The sequence below is a fragment of the Myripristis murdjan genome, chromosome 12, assembly GCF_902150065.1.
Source record: "Myripristis murdjan chromosome 12, fMyrMur1.1, whole genome shotgun sequence".
NCBI classification, from domain to species: Eukaryota; Metazoa; Chordata; class Actinopteri; order Holocentriformes; family Holocentridae; genus Myripristis; species Myripristis murdjan.
The window spans coordinates 6,476,399-6,492,819 of record NC_043991.1 but is presented as its reverse complement, the minus strand read 5'-3'; the positions used below and the strand labels follow the sequence as shown (position 1 = coordinate 6,492,819).

Below are 16,421 nucleotides of genomic sequence, written 5' to 3'. Positions count from 1 at the left end.
TATTGTCCTCAAGCAGAGCCTTATTAAAATCAGGTTCCTCTCCACGGGGCTCTTTGACACCATTTGGCAATTAACTCAGTGTGCAGTGTGGACTAGCGCAATTTTTTTTTTTTTTTTTGCTGCCTGTTTCAGCCTAATAGGCCATTGTCCCTGAGTTACAGTGACAGATACAACAGCATAATCACCACTGAATCATCCGCCAGCCACGATGTTGAACAAGTCAAATGGATAAAAGACGGAGGTAATGGAGGGTTTATTGTGTGAGGCGAAGGTAAACAGCCGCGTGCTGTATCAGTGACCTTACACAGCCCCGCTCTGCGTCTGACAGCCGAAGACTGACTAAAGAGCTTCAAGTTACACAAACTCCACATACAGTGTGTGTTTTTGCCTCGCTGGAAAAGGGACGTGGGCTCATCCATTCAGCGAAAGCTTCCCCACTCCACTCCGTTTGACTCATACTTATCTATTCCTCAGTGGCGTGGACAATTACCCATTGAAAAATGCCGTTTAAGGCATCACTCCTCCGGCTTATCAAAGCCAGCACAGCTGTACAGACAGATGAAAGGCAATAATAATGAAATAAAAGTCTCCTTTCAGACGCACAGGATTTGCCAGACAAACTGCTGAATTCTCGACCCATGTGTCATACAGTATCGAGGCAAGACACACACAGATGGGAGAAAGGATTGCCAGAAAGTGTGGTTTACTCGTGAGCTCATACACTTCCTCATTATGTAGGGTTTTAGTCGCTCAACTGGGTGCAATCTCACCCTCAGATAAGCATCCATTTTAAAGCGGGTTTTGATTTTCTCTTTCAAATTCTGAATTATCCGGAGACCCCCTTTATTGCTTTATTGTTGCAATTAGCCCACTGTAAATTAGCCAGCAATCAACATACACGCTTTCTGAAATGAACCTCTATCCGTCTAGTGTGGAATCAATAAAGAGCCTTTCAACTCGCCCCGCAGAACCATCGCCCAGGTAATGAGACCTGGCAAACAAGACTTAGCTGGCTTCCAATATTATTACCCCGCTTCGACCTTTTTCTCTTCGGCTCGGAGCTCCTCTCCTCCGCCGCTCAGACTGGAGAAACGTAGCGAAATAATTAAAGTGCGGGCTCGACAAAATTACAAGTAGCACAGGAGGTTATAAGGGAAAGAACGGCCACCGGCTGTTGTGTCTACAACGAGACCGGAGTAAGTTTGTCTGATGGACTCGGTGCCTCATTTGGACAAGTTTAGGAGACACCGAGGCCTCAGAGATTAGAGCTCGCCGCCCTCCTGAACAAACCAAACAACAGCTCCAAGGCCTGTGTGTGTGTGTGTGTGCTGAACAGAGTGTGTGTATCAGAGTGATTATGGGAGTTTCGGTCTTGAACAGTCCTCAGTAGGTGTTTATTGGAGGTGCGACTCAAGGACAATGCTGGTGACGCCACATCACCAGCCTCAACAGAGCAGTGGATTTAAGTCGAAAAAATTATCTTTAAAGGTAGAATGAGTAGAATTTGCTAAAAAAAAAAGTATATATAAATATATATATGAAGTATATAGAAATGTGACTGTTGTGTTTACAAACCACAACCGACAAATCCTCCTCATCCTGTTCAAGTTAAACATAATTTGTGTGCTACTGTCATACATTTATTATTTGCTCACTGCTGTGTGCGATACACACAGCTTCCTGACTTGACAACAGCACATATGGTTTTCTATTTAACTTGCATTTCATCCTAAACACACTCTGCCACATTACGGGTCTCAGCAGAGCCTCAAAAGTAACATTTCCCCGTCCAATCCAATTTTCCCTCTGACAATAGTGGCAGGTGCTCATGACCGATAAACAGTCATGGATTTAATTAGATTAAACAGATTGTTAGACCGATCCCCGTGCCTTTTCAAATCCCAACCACGAAGCGCAAAGGCGGCTCATAAATCATGACTGAAACTTTATTGACAGTTTGCATCAGAAAGCAGCTCCGCATTAAATTTGTTACAAACGAAAAAAAAAGAAAAAAAGAAAAAGAAGAAGAAGAAAATAGGAGAAAGAAAAAGAAAAACAAGGCCACGCACTGGAGCTGAGAAGACAGAATGAAAACTAAAAACAGCTTTTCAAGTGAACAGGCCAGGTGCTGTATAGAAAGACAGATGGGGAGAAGGAATGAGAGAGAAAACAACAGCAGAGGGGGATGGATGGAGGTGGAGGGAAATAAATGAACAAAACACAATCCTTCATAGAAGGATAGAATACAGTCCCCTGGCAGCTTCACAATTAGGCAATGCTGCAGAAAAACGACTCATGTCATCAGTTTGGAGAAAATTATAATCTTTGCTTCTAAACAGAATACAGGATAACTCATGATTTATTTCCACTCCCCGCACGGCAACCAAACGGTCAAATTAAACAGACGACATCATGACCACTCGGCTGATGAGCTGTTTTCTCTGTCGGGTACAGAAACAGATGCCGTGCTGTCGCTGAAGTCTTCTTGAGTTCAGACTGACAATGCCGCAGAGGACGTGACGCACCCATAACAAATCTGCTGAGGCTCAGACCGAAAGCAAAGGAATGGGGAGGGGGGGTGGGGGGGTGTGGGGGGGCAAACACAGGGAGGGAAAAACAAATCCAGAGTCAAAACGGGAGGCTGCCGCATGCTGACGGGCTGAGGTTGTCGTCTTTTGGCGAGCAGGACAGAGGGTGGAAAGCTCGGCTCTGCCCCGGCTCCGCATGGCTCGTGGAAAAACACACCCTCCTCACGAAGTGGGAGGCTGGAAGGTCTTGGAGGTGGCGAGCATGGCCCGCACTCTGGCCATCAGATCCTGAGAGAGAGAGAGACAGAGAGAGAGAGAGAGAAAGAGAGTATTGATGATGTGAATTATTTGAAAACTCCACAAGCTCTGGCCTCGATGTAAAAGGTAAAAAAAAAAAGTCAAGCGCCTCTTTTATGCAGATGATCTCTTGTTTTTATCACAAACCGAGCAAGGCCGTCAAGAGAGTTTGGACACGTTACACAAGCGCTGTGAAAACTGGGTCAACCTAGACAAAACTAAGGTCATGATATTTAAAAAAACAAAACAAAACAAAAAAAAAATGTCACCTTGTCTTGGCAGAGACACCATTGAAATATGCAGGTATTCATACCCAACAATCACAGCGTCGGGACCTTTTAGAAAAGCGATGCCCACAGCGGCAGATGAAGCTTGTGGCGCTTATTACAGTATCAGAAACACATTATTAAAATTAAATCCCCCAATAAAGATTTTGGCTTAAAATTTTCCACAGCATCACTGAACCAATCCTCCTCCAGGGAAGTGGGATCTGGTGTCCGCCGAAAAGAGTGACACTGGGAAAGTTGAATACATAAATATGCTATGAAACAGACATGAGTATATTCCACATGGTGCAAAGAGTTGCTATAAAACTACTCTGTATAGTAAACTGAGCCATAAAGATGCCTCCTTTTATCCAGTGTGGCAAAAACAAATCCCTCAATCTGATCGTTAATGCCAAAATCAGTGTGGATCTACTTTTGCCAGAAAGCTCATTAACTGAGATATCCAAGTCCAAGTGAAAAGCAGGTCATGTTGGGTAAAGTTTCCATTTGTTCACAGTCGGTGTGGGAGATAAAAAAATATCATTTGGATGTTTAGAACATGCCTGCTGCTCGCCACCCGGGTTTACTCGAGCACAAAGACGCCCATCAGGGAATATTTACATCAGGCCGTCCAAAAAAATAAAAACGACTAAACTGATGGGAAAATTATCGCCGAGGAACAACTCTCCCCCGCTTTGGTTTGACTCGAACCTCTTTATTGATCCCTGTCTGGCTCTGATAAGGAACTGCTGTGAAAAAAAATCCCGACGACCGCAACGACACCGAGGTGGCAGACGGAGGCAGAAAACAAAGCTGAATTAGCCGGAGCTGAAGCCGGCCATCGACAAGAGACGATTACACAGGTTTAGAGACTCTTTACAACGCACTTATTACACCGCATTCACTTTAGAAAATAAGTATTCTGAGTACAAAGTGATACTCGAAGCACCGAAAATCTCCTTTATATATATAATGTATTTATCTAAATCCCCAATGCCTTGTCTCCACAGGCACCTAATCCCCAAATTGCTCTGGCAAAGCTGCTCAGTGGCTCCGAGTCAAAGACAGATAGATGCATAAATGTGTGTATGTAGATTAATGTGAGACAGGTCATCCCAGGGAAAAAAAAATGAAAAAAAATGAAAAAATCATGCATGCTTGGTAAATATTCCCTGCAGGGGTGAAAAATAAATAAATAACATAAAATGAATCGGGGAAAAAAAGAGCGAGACAGAGGTAAATAAAGGCTTGGAGAATATTTAAATGCTCTCCAATCTCATTTTCTGTAAAGAATCAAGGGCGGCGATGTCAGCTGTGCAACTTGGACTGTCGAACAAACTTTGGTTTTCACTTTGCTCTCTTTGCCACTTCAGGTGCAGATACTAATTCGACCAATCAGAGGGCAAAGGCACGCATTAGTGACTTAAGGGGTGTTAATTTGGATCCTGCTCGTGATTCATGCATGGCTAGACAAATACACACCCTCAGGCCCTCCTGACAGATGAGACAAATTAACAGCTGTAATCACAGAGGGGAGGAGCTGTCACATCAAATCAATCAGGCTGGAGAGGGGAGCCGCCGCGCCGTCTAAAAAACCCTGGTGGTCGCACGTCGGCGGCGTGTCGAGATGCCGCTGGTGGGGTTTGTGTCTTTATTTATTGTCTGTGCGTTCAGTGGCTCCGGCCAAGACGTGCTGCGCGCCACCAGCTCTGCTTCATGCACAGTTTGATTTGGTTCAGGTGTGACGTTCTTGTGTGCACACTCTAAATTTGCCAGTTGGACAATCGATTTTTTTTAAAATAGGTCCTGTCTCTTGAAAAGGTCAGTTTGTACAGTGTCCCTCATAGAAAGTGGATCGGGCCGCATATTTTTGTCCAAGCCCGACCCGAGCCTGAGAGAACAGTAACCCGAACCCGACCCAAGCCCGAGATCTTTTTTGGTTCGTGTCCACAGGAGCGTGTGTTTGATGCTAGGTGCCGCGTCGTTTCCCAGGTATGGATGGAAGTGGAGAAGGTTCAAAAAGCATAATCACTGCTGTCGCTGTTTGGCGATACTAAAGCCTTAGACTCAAATGTAGAGCTGGGAATCTTTGGCCACCTAACGATTCGATTCGATTACGATTATGAGGGCAACGATGCGATTATAACGCGATTATCGATGCATCTTGACGCATCTCAATGCATATTTTTGTGATTGTCATTGAATCATTTTTTGCATCATTTTTCAGACTTTTTTTTTTTTTTTTTTTTTTTTTTACCGTGCGACAACTAAAACAAGGTATATCTGTAGTGAACTATGATTAAAAAGAACGTGAAATAATTAATTTACTGTTATTTACTGCATGGCTGGACGCTGCTCTCTGACACTTAGGTTCCGCGTTTTTTTTCCGTGATGTAACTGCCCGGCTAGACGCTGCTCATATACTTCAGTTCCATGTTTTTTAATCATTTTATAAGCATCGATTATTGTCATTAATGCATCGATGCCGGCTCGCCCCATGTCTGCATCGCGATGCATCTTAAACTTGATTTTTTTCTCCCACCTCTACTTAAATGACCTATCGATATTAGCGAAGCATAAAAATAGCTTTCTTAGCTGTATCTAATAAGCAACACTGATGTAACCATAAACTGAAAATGGTTTAACAGTTAGTCATGAAACAAATCTCCACCCTGAGCTTGAACTGCATGAAAAACGGAAATAGCTAACGTTTTTGTTGTTGATCGCGTGTTTTGCATCAATAAATTGCTAGTGTGAGGTGTTTTTCATTTCACCTCTGTTTTTTGTTTAATCTGCATGTCCTGGTATAATGAAGTTTCCTGACTGTGCCTTTGGCTACTGTGCCCCATTTCAAATTTCTCTAAGTTGTTTTTTGTGTACACATGTAGTCTGCACATCCCTGCTGTTCTGGACAAACACACAGGGATTCTTACTTCCCCTCACATGATTTATTCACAGGGGAGCAGATCATCCAGGATGTGAAAAAGTAAAACTTTAAATTAGTAACAGGGCTGGGACGGTCATTTTACGGTGACTGATTACCACTGTGCGTCAGTGAACATTTTTAAGAAAAGTGATCGTCATTGCTGTCATCAAGTCTAAAGCAGGGGTGAGCTGAAAACCGTGACAGTTGGTTTGCATGAATTGGTGTTGGTTTATATTATCACTTCTGAAAAAATCTCTACAAAATATACTGTAGTTTCTGGATTATCGCACGGTGCAGGTGTAACAAACCACAGGAAAACATCACGTTACAAACATTTAAGACATCCAAAGTTCAACAAGGAAAATTCTACAGTCTCTACAACAGCATATGGAGATCCTTAACCCTTCTGGTAAGTATAAAAATATAATACTGATGTCACAAATGTACAGTGCAAGTGCAAGTCTACAATGAAAGCCAGTTCCCACTTTCTGCTGCAGCTGCACTCTGGGCATCTGAATTTTTGTGAAGAAATTGGTATAATTTGTCAGCGTGAGGAAAAGGCTTTCTCCCCTTTTTCTAAATACTACCTGAACCATCAGCAGAAACATTTGAGCCTCATTCCCATGTATTAATCTGTATACGTTTTATGTTTATAAGGACACAATTTTACTGTTTACGTATTTGTTGCAAATCTCTCTAATACATAATGAACTTACAGCACAGGGTTTCCACACATTTTTGCAAATTAAATTCTAGAAGAAGACTTTTCCATGGCTACATAACAAATTTCCATGACTGTATTTGTAATCAGTAAACTTATACAATTTAGGTCAGCTGGTTGGTCATGGGCTGTAACTTTTACTCATATAAAAAATAAATAAATAATCATAAAATGCTCATTTTTTTTTTAAATGCTATCCATCAAATGTACACTCTGTGTTTCCCCACAGAGCTGTGTGCAGTCTCGACAGACCGCCACGGCCAACAGGAAACACAGCAGGGCCGACAGAATCCCCTTTTCATGCTAAAACTAAAGCTGAACATGCACTCACTCAGAAATCAATAACCATTTGCCCTTGGGAGCCGGTGTGCTGCGCTGCTCCACCACATGAGCGTATACAGTGACCCAGCGTATCGGAGGCCACATGGCTTAAATAAAATATGCATATTTTCAGCAGCAGTGACTCGACTGCATGACTAGAGAAATACTATACCACCACTGCTATAGGAGGTTTTGGGCCTCATTTATCATGGTGGCGTAAGATCAAATCTGAGCGTAAAACGGTTGCGCGCTAACTTCATCACCAGGTTCGGTACTCGCCAATTTAATCTTTGGCTTATCGGTAAGATCGAACCCATGTGACGGCATAACCTTTCAACAAGCCTGAAAAAGGCTTGATTTGGCAAAAAAAAAAAAAAAGCATGGACTGTCTCAGTTAGTGCAATCAACTCGAGGTCTGATTTCAGAGAGAGAGAGAGAGAGAGAGAGAGAGGGAGGGAGAGAGAAAATGACACCATTCATGCGTAATTTCTACCGTTGCAAAATAAACATGTCACTGTGAAGCTTCATTAGCCCACATTAATGCCGAGAAACTGTCATATTGATACTTAATGGTGTGAAAAGCCTCGGTCATGTGATTATTCTATGTGATGTGAGGAAGCCACGTAATTATGCGCGTGACTTTGCATGCATCTTTTTTTTGTTTGATCGAGGTTTGGATCATATTTTTCATATCTTGCACGACCTTATAGTCCGAGGCTGTTAATATTCTCATCTGATAGGCTTACTGCAACCTAGTAACACATCGCCGGTGTGTGTGTGTGACATAAATTAGGGCGTGTCACATGTAGCCTGATTCATGAACACACGAGCGGATCGGTGCTTGTTTTGCGGCGGCGCGGTGGCTGATGAATCGCACGTCGAGGACTCCTCGCGCTCTAATCTGCAGCCCTTTAAATGCAGCTTTGATAAATGAGGCCCTCTGCGTCTGTCCATCACCGCAAGTCGCTATTTTGTCTCGAACCACACAGAGCAGCACACAGGCTACAACAGATCTGATGATACTTGGGTGGGGAGAAACATAAATAAATGCTGCGTGGTGGGTCATGATCTCACCGGGGTGGCCTGCCACAACAGAATCCTTTTTTTCCGTTTCTTTTATCAAACTTGCCCCGAGGTCACATTTCATAACGACGCCGGTTTGATGATTATTCATTACTGTGTACCTCTCAGTTTCATTCCTTAACCAGTGAGAGTACATGCACATCGTGTTCCATATTAACTAGTTGGGGAACGCTGCATTGTACTGATTAGCTGTCTCGTTCCATACAACAGGAGACAGGTGGCGACATTATTTAACACAACAGACGACTTCAGCAATGACGTAAAATCAATGAAAACACATCCTGGAGGTGTGCTGTAGCTGTGGTTGGAGGTTCATGTCTTTCACGGCTGTCTTAATAATAATAATAATAATAATAAAAATAATGAAAATAATAAACTTTATTTATATAGCACCTTTCATGACATAACTGCAGCTCAAAGTGCTGTACACTTACAGCAATAAAACAATAAAAAACAATAAATAATAGACAGTAAAACAGTAAAACCCAATGAAATAAAAGAATTACAGTTGTCCCTCGCTATAACGTGGTTCACCTTTTGCGGCCTCGCAGTTTTGCGGATTTTTTTTAGTGCAATTTTGCATGCTTTTTTTTTTTTTTTTTTTTCACAGCACTTTGTGTTCTGCGTCCTGATTGGCTAAGGGACTGTAGACCATTGTCAATCAATCTCCTCCGTGCCGTGTCTCCTGTACAGTACAGAATGCGTTCATTCTATAATACTGGACTTATTTTTCTACGAAGGTTTGAACTTTGAGAGTGTTTAAACAAGAGAGAAAAGTGAGAAAATGTTAATGCCTGTCTGAGAAAAGTGTATAAAGTGTGTAGTGAGGGGTTTTACAGCCTTAAAACATCTATAATAATTGTAAAAAATAAAGCGGACTACTTCGCGGATTTCGCCTATTGCGGGGTCTTTTTAGAACGTAACTCCCGCGATAAACGAGGGACCACTGTAAAGACATAAGAAGATAAAAAGAACTAAACTAACCTAATTAAGAACTAATTAAGAACTTAAGAAAGCAACACACAACAGAGCAGCGGGTGAAAAAGGGCCAATTCACGACGTGCACTGCACGACTGGCAACAGGCATCATCTGTGGATGGTAGATGTTGGACGTCACCATCCTCGAGCCTCGAGGCAGAAACAAATATTTTATTACAGAATGATTTGCAGTAGGTCTTTCATGACCGCGTAGTGCAGATTCATGTAACGCTATTGATCCCCACACCGGGCTATAAGTCTGTGTGGCCCCTGGCAGTTTGCTTATTCAGCACCACAGAGAGCATTACTCACTGCAGGTTTTTTTTTTTTTTTTTTTGGTATGGAAACAGGCACACATTCAATATATAATCACCTCCAACACATTATTTAGCATCTTTCACTGTCTGCAAAACACAGCGACTCCTCTGGAGGTTTACTTGCTCTCTGTGTAATGATTGTTGTGGGCCTGTTTTGTGTATCGGATGATTATCTAAGGCCGTCCAGCTGATAACGAATATTTTCCGGGTTTTTTTCCTCCTCCTGGAATGCGTGTGTGCAGGTGCTCAAGCAACTGTAATTACTGTTACTTGAATTACTTTACATCAGGCCAGTCCAGGAATATCCTGATTTTCAGTGGGATGCTTTCAGGGTGCACACTGTATGTGCATTAATACATTTTGTGTACAGAAATTACAGATGAACAAATTATTTTCTGACCGATTATAATGAAATAGAGATTAAAGGGGAGGATTAAATAAGTTTTTACTTCTTCCGACTCCTTTTCGAGCATGTTAATGATGATAGATGCATCTTATTTTATTTTTCTTTATTTTTGGACCCTTGTTTTCTTATTTACCTTTATTTAGTATTGATTATTATTATTTTGTTTGATTTCATGCTGTTTATGTTCGAAATAAAGATCTCAATCAATCAATATGTGATTTACATTTTTTTTGCTGCCTGACTCAAAAACAACATATAAAGGCTCAAAATCAAAACAAGGACACACACACAGACACACCTACACAAACACACAATAAAATAAAAATATAACTACAGTCCAATCATGGCTGCTGTCACCTCCCAACGCCACCATTTGCTGAAATGACAAATCTGATCTCATCATCTCAGCGGGGGAAACACCGTCTGCCGGGGGAATGTGTTCATTATCACTCACTTGGCGGAGACTGAACCCCTCTACATTTTAAATGACCTTTTAAGCCGCGGTGTGAGATTTGTTTGGGGAGCGTGACATGGAGCCTGAAAGCTTGTGTCTGAAGCCAAATGAGTCAGAGCTGGCAGAGGGGAGAACGAGGGAGGTCAAAGCGGAGAGCAGCCGAGGCAAACGGGCTGCAGAGAGAGAGAGATGGCAGAAACACAGTAGCACTGCAAAAAAAAAAAAAAAAAAAAAGATTAAAAAACACATTTGTCTGTTTGATCAGACAGAGAAAAATCCACCTGCTCTAATACTTTATTTTTACTTGATGCAGGTAATCGGGTAATTACTATCAATGACTGCAATAACTTAATAATAATAACAGAACTGGATTGTGCTGTGAACATCAAATCGTCAAATTCAACTTATTTCGATTTTTTTAAACACCGAATGCTAGATATTTTAACATTTAACTTTAACTTCTTTAACATTTAACATTTTGCGAGTCAGGATTAGTCCAGTAATTTTAGGCCAAAACTGGGGTCAACCTAGGACAAATTGCAAGAGAAGCAAACTCAACTGATTTTGTATCCTCAAGACAAGAAAAAAGTCAATTACAAGATCTTTGAATTATTCTGTTTACACATGCATATCACACATTATCTGATTTGATATGCGCTAACTGGAATAAATGCCAGAACAGATATTTAAACAGTGAATTAAAAGGTTACTATATAACAGTGAATTAAATGGTTACTATATATATAGTAACCTTTTAATTCACTGTTTAAATATCTGTTCTGGCATTTATTCCTTATATTCCTTATTAGCGCATATCAAATCAGATAATGTGTGATATGCATGTGTAAACAGAATAATTCAAAGAACTTGTAATTGACTTTTTTTCTTGTCTTTGTGTGTGTAATCAACTTGTGAATTTTTATAGTGATATCTGAAAGTAAAATGTTGAACCCCATTCACCTGTGTGTTAAAAACAGTTTTTTTTTTTGGTATTATATGGTCATAAATAGGTGATTTTCAAAACTTTCCACCAATGGCATTCCTTGGGACTTTTTTTTCCCTCACTCAGGACAAACTGAGGATACAAAATCAGTTGAGTTTGCTTCTCTTGCAATTTGTCCTAGGTTTTTTTTTTCATAAAATGACTGGACTAGATAGCACATTGCCCACTTTGCAAATTCAATGTGCTTTGCGTAGAAAAATTCCTGACAGAAGCATGGGAGCAGCCATAAATTGGAGGAAGAGTGTACACCAGTGGCTGAAATGATTGGAGGAGGGCATGTGAGGTCACAGCTTGTGTGTGAGTAGTATGTGTGTGTGTGTGGGTGTATGTGTGTGTCTCTACCACTTATTCAGGCTGCTCTATGGTTATCGCTTTTATTGTGAGCTCTAACCCCTGTTGGCAGCCTAATAAAAAGTGAGGGAACATTTGGTACGCTGGTTAAACACACAGCTCTCGACCATCTGTCATTAGTCACCCACTTCAATCCACCGCCATAATGAAGGAAAAATGGCTCAAAGTCAAATATATACCTTATCTAAAATAAAAAAAGAAAAAAAGAAAAAAAGAAAAAGCTCATTTGTGCACTGCTTGGAAAAAAAAATCATATTCCAACCTTAATGGGAGGTTGACTGTTGTCCAAGCAAGAGGATAAATGGGTTGTAATCTAAACTGCAAAATAAGCACTGTGAAACTTCAACTTTTTGCTCAGTTTGTGCGACATTAACATCTCCAGGCGGCCATGCAAGGGATAAAGTTAGTGAGCGACTGAGAACCTGCGCTAGCAAAACACATGCTGGCGGGGCGATCAAAGCTAGAGTCACTTCCTGTATTGTGGTAGTTTAATTTTTAAAAATATAGACTTTATCGCCTATTTCTGTGTAAAAGGGCAGCGCACGCCTTGCATCAAAAATCTAAATAGAAGACTGGTCTATTTTTACGTTTGTAGGTCAGATCTCCGCCTGGTGGAGTCTGAGACAAACTTCTTTAAACTTTAAACTTCTTCTTTGCTAGTCTAACGTCTAGCCCCCTTTACCTGTATCACCACGACACCTGCTAGTAAAATGCATCAAGCCAAGTGTAGCTGAAGAAGTGCAACCTGCTTAAGCACAAAAACGATAAAGGACGACAAATCAAACCAAAATCAAACTTTATATTATCCAAAAAAGGTCTATCAGAAATCAGCTATGCAGCTTTTCTGTGCTTGATATGCGCTTCACTCTTTTGCCTTGACTTCAGCTTCCACCGTGTTCCCACCTAAATTTTAACCTCGAGGTCAAAATTTGAAAGTGAAATCTCTGAGACCGCATTTCTGCTTGGTGCTACGTTCTGTTTATCGTGCAAACACAAACTACACAGTTCGTGTAAGGCTGAATCCCAGTCTAGCTTTTAACCGAGTCTTGTCAGAGGGAGCAGGAACAACGGTGCACCCGCCAGGCAACAGGAAGCTTTTTTAAGCTGGTGATATCACATTTTTATGATGACGAGTTTTGGTTTTATTTAAGATTAGAAGCACAGAACGGCAGAGAGCAACGAGGCAGAGGAACAGAGGAGAGCAGCGGAGAACGGGAGTTAAACAGATGAATAGACGACAACAGCAATCGCACCGAATTACCTCACTGTAAATGGTAAGATAGGATAGTGATGTTATGCATTTAAAGCAGCTCGGGGGGGTGCAGGCAGTGTTTATCTGTGTTTTGCCAAACGGGACGTGAAACCTGAGAACGTCAGTCTCAGAACTGCATTCAAGAACGACGGGAACCTCGTCGTTTCAAGCCCAGCTGCTGTTCAGGTTCTCCTCTGGACCCACCGTCTGTCTGTCTGCACTTAAACGTCTCTTCTCTCGTCTCCTCCGTCACAAATGCTGCTTCCTGCTCACAGCCGACTTGGGCCTTCACGGGACTTTGGTTCACAGCAAATCAGAGTATTTCCAGGTGGTTCACATTGCCATGGCAACAGCTCTAGTGTTGTCTACCGATCTCACTACCGATGTCATTGTGTCGGCACAAGACGTTGTTTGTTATTGAAATTTGCTTTGTGACAAAATGTAAAAGGAAGTTAAAGTTAAAGCACAAAATTAATTAAAATCATCGGTGTTGTTTAAGTTGTGTAAAATTATCGGAAGCTACCAAGCAAGACTCGACGTGTTTTTTTTTTGTTTTTTTTTAAATCAAAATCAAGACGCACGAGGTTATTTTCATTTTTTCTTGTGAAAACACGGATGTAAACAAACTCCTCTGCTGATGCCGTGTCATCAGTTCAATGTTTAAAGCTGTTGCCATGGCAATAGGGACCACCTGGAAATACTCTGATTTGCTGTGAACAAATGGCCCACGCCGGTTCTACCCATTCAGTTTCTGTGGTTTTAACACTCTCCTCTCAAAAGTCTTCTTCAGAATCAGAATCAGAATCAGAATCAGAAGCTAAAGGTAGTAGTAAAGGTAGTTCTTGCCAGTATTTAAATTTTCGGAGGACTTCTTTAGGCGACAACACAACAGCTGTAAAACCCTGGTAAACTGCTGTGTGCTTTTGTTACATCTGGGCGGGGCTAGCTGAGCCTCCAAGACCCTGAGATTAATACCCCTTTTCCACCAGAGAGGTTCCAGGGCTGGTTCGGAGCCAGTGCCTGACTTAGCACCGGTTCTTTGTTTTTCCACCGCCCAAGCACCGGCCAAACTGGTTCCAAACTGGTTCCAGGCAAGCACCAACTTTGAGCAGGGGCTAAACAGGAGCCAAAGAAAGAACCGATGACGCGACCCACCACGTCATTGGTGGGCGGGGTTACAGACCCAAATGGGAACAGCGAACGCTATAAAGGTATAGCTAAACGTAGTCATCGTTCGTTCCGACCACAAATACGACGGGTAGCCAGCAATAATTGCGTTTTTTGCCTCTGGATCTCAATGTAGGCTTGTAAAGACAAAAGCAGTATTTGCATCGCTACGATGAGGTCGTCCATTTGTCGTCCATGTTGGTTAATGTGATTCCGAGCGAGCGTCTCGCACACCCACGTGATCACGTTTTGCACTGACGTCATGACATGGCTCTGACTTGGCTCCACTTGGCTCTTGGCCGGTGGAAAAGCAAACCGGTTCTTTGTTGGAACCAGATAAGCACTGGCTCTAGCACCAGCACCGAACTAGCACCAGGCTCTTTTTGGTGGAAAAGGGGCATAAGAGTCTCGTGCTCTACCGACTGAGCTAACCGGGCTGTGTGAACACACCACACAAACTACACAGTGCCCAGTCTTAGTCTCAAGTCCATACCCTCCCCAACTTTAGTTAGCTATTCTTCTCATTTCATCTCCAGCACCAGGTCAGATCCTCGAGCTGAACTTCAGCTGCAGCCCAGCCTCAGTAAACCTGCTCTCCTTGGGCTTTAGCTTGCAGACTCCAGCCCTGGTGCATCTGGTTCTGATTGTTGATATCTCCTTTTCTTATCTGGGCTCACTGGCGCCTGAATACACAACATAAAACAGGAGAAGGGGGTCTGTACTTCCAAAACGACCGGGTCGAACTACTTGTCTGCGACGGAAATCTGTACTACAGAGCTTGAGGGTGTCCATCCATCATCATCGGAGGTGTGTGAGACACAGAAAACGTCTCAGAGGTCTCAGTCTGTCTGTCTGTCTGGATGGGCATCTGGAAAAATCCCTTTCTGCGGCTCAATCAGAGCTCAGGATGAGGTCAGATATGACGTGAGTGGTGGTGAGAGTCAACTATTTAATTAATTCTGAACTTAACATGGATGTATTATCCACAGCCAGTGAGCGAGCGCACACTTGAGTAAATGAACCAGTTTGTTGGGACAGATTAAACACTGATTCTAGCCAAGGTGCGCCGACACTATTTTCATTCTTTTGTGTTTTGCGTCCAACATGAGCAAAGAGAACATTATGAGCAGACCGGTCAAAACAAGTACCATTTCTTTGTGTGTGTGTGTGTGTGTGTGTGTTTTTTTTTTTTCAATAAGAAGCACGTGATTCTCCCCCCCCCCCCCAAAAAAAAGTTAATGTAAAGCCCTGCCGACACCCACACATATTTCCGCGGCAGGACCCTGACCGCTGAAAGGTCACAGACGAGCTCATCCACAGACTGCAGATGAGAAACAATTACGGCTCCTTCAGCTCGTCCGGGTCACGGGGTCACACTCGTGCCGGACACACACACACACACACACACACACACAGAGGGAACATGGCTTCCACAGGTCAAACAAACTAAACTTAATAAAACCCACGTGGACAGGAGTGAGTTTTTATTTTAGGGTGTGAAACTGGCTCACAACATTACACCTTCTCAGTTTCTTCTTTCTGCACAGGCTCAGTAGTGCTGTGTGTGTGGGAAGGCTGCGAAATGAGTCAGTGGCTGACACATTGAGCATAGAAGCAAAAAAAAAAAAAAAAAAAATACCTGAGTGATTTTGGACTGAACAGATGAAACTATGGATGAGGACACCGCTTTATCTTTCTCCTGAGAACCACCCCTGTAGGGAGAGAGAGAGAGAGAGAGAGAGAGAGAGAGAGAGAGAAAGAGAGAGAGAGATGTGAAACATTCAATGAAACAAGAAAAAAAACCTTGACAAGCTCATCTCCATCATTTCAGATTTTGCGCTTTAATGAACTCTCAAAATTAAAAAAAAAAAAAAAAAAACTCACACACATATATACATGCATAGGATGTACTGTAAATATATAGAATTAATAAATATTAATCTTAATGTTGTTCTGATGTTTCTAATGCACTGTTATTGTGCGCTGTCTGAATATCTGAACAAACTGTACTTTGATGCTTTGGCAAAATTGTTTTTGTGACTTTGAAGTGAACTGAATTGAACTGAACTGAGAGAGAGAGAGAGACAAAGTGAGAGAGAGAGAGAGAGAGAGAGAGAGAGAGAGAGAGAGAGAGAGAATTCATGGTGGCTTCTGAATGGTGCACTGCCAGACAGACAGAGAAGAAGACAAACAGCAGAACAGAGGAGAGGGACTGAAAGGAGAAAGAGAGGGGGAAAGAAAAGAGCAATGGCACGACCATTTTTTCCACCCGGAGCCAAATCAACAACAACAACAATATTAAAAGCAGCCGCGTAGACAGCAAGACGGAAAAAACAAAACACCGAAAAGTT

General features: G+C 42.2%; 1 protein-coding gene across 4 annotated transcripts in view; it reads right to left on the bottom strand.

The window, feature by feature from the left end:
* Nucleotides 1-1,928: 1,928 nt before the first annotated feature.
* Nucleotides 1,929-16,421, bottom strand: part of sfswap (splicing factor SWAP) — a 143,763-nt gene continuing 129,270 nt past the window's right edge. For all 4 annotated transcript variants that reach the window (XM_030065268.1, XM_030065269.1, XM_030065266.1 and 1 more), the window contains 2 exons: nucleotides 15,710-15,782; nucleotides 1,929-2,816 (listed from right to left, as the gene is read on the bottom strand). In XM_030065268.1, the coding sequence (XP_029921128.1) occupies nucleotides 2,751-2,816; nucleotides 15,710-15,782 (139 nt within the window). In that variant the 3' untranslated portion in view covers nucleotides 1,929-2,750. The remainder of the gene's footprint in view (nucleotides 2,817-15,709; nucleotides 15,783-16,421) is intronic.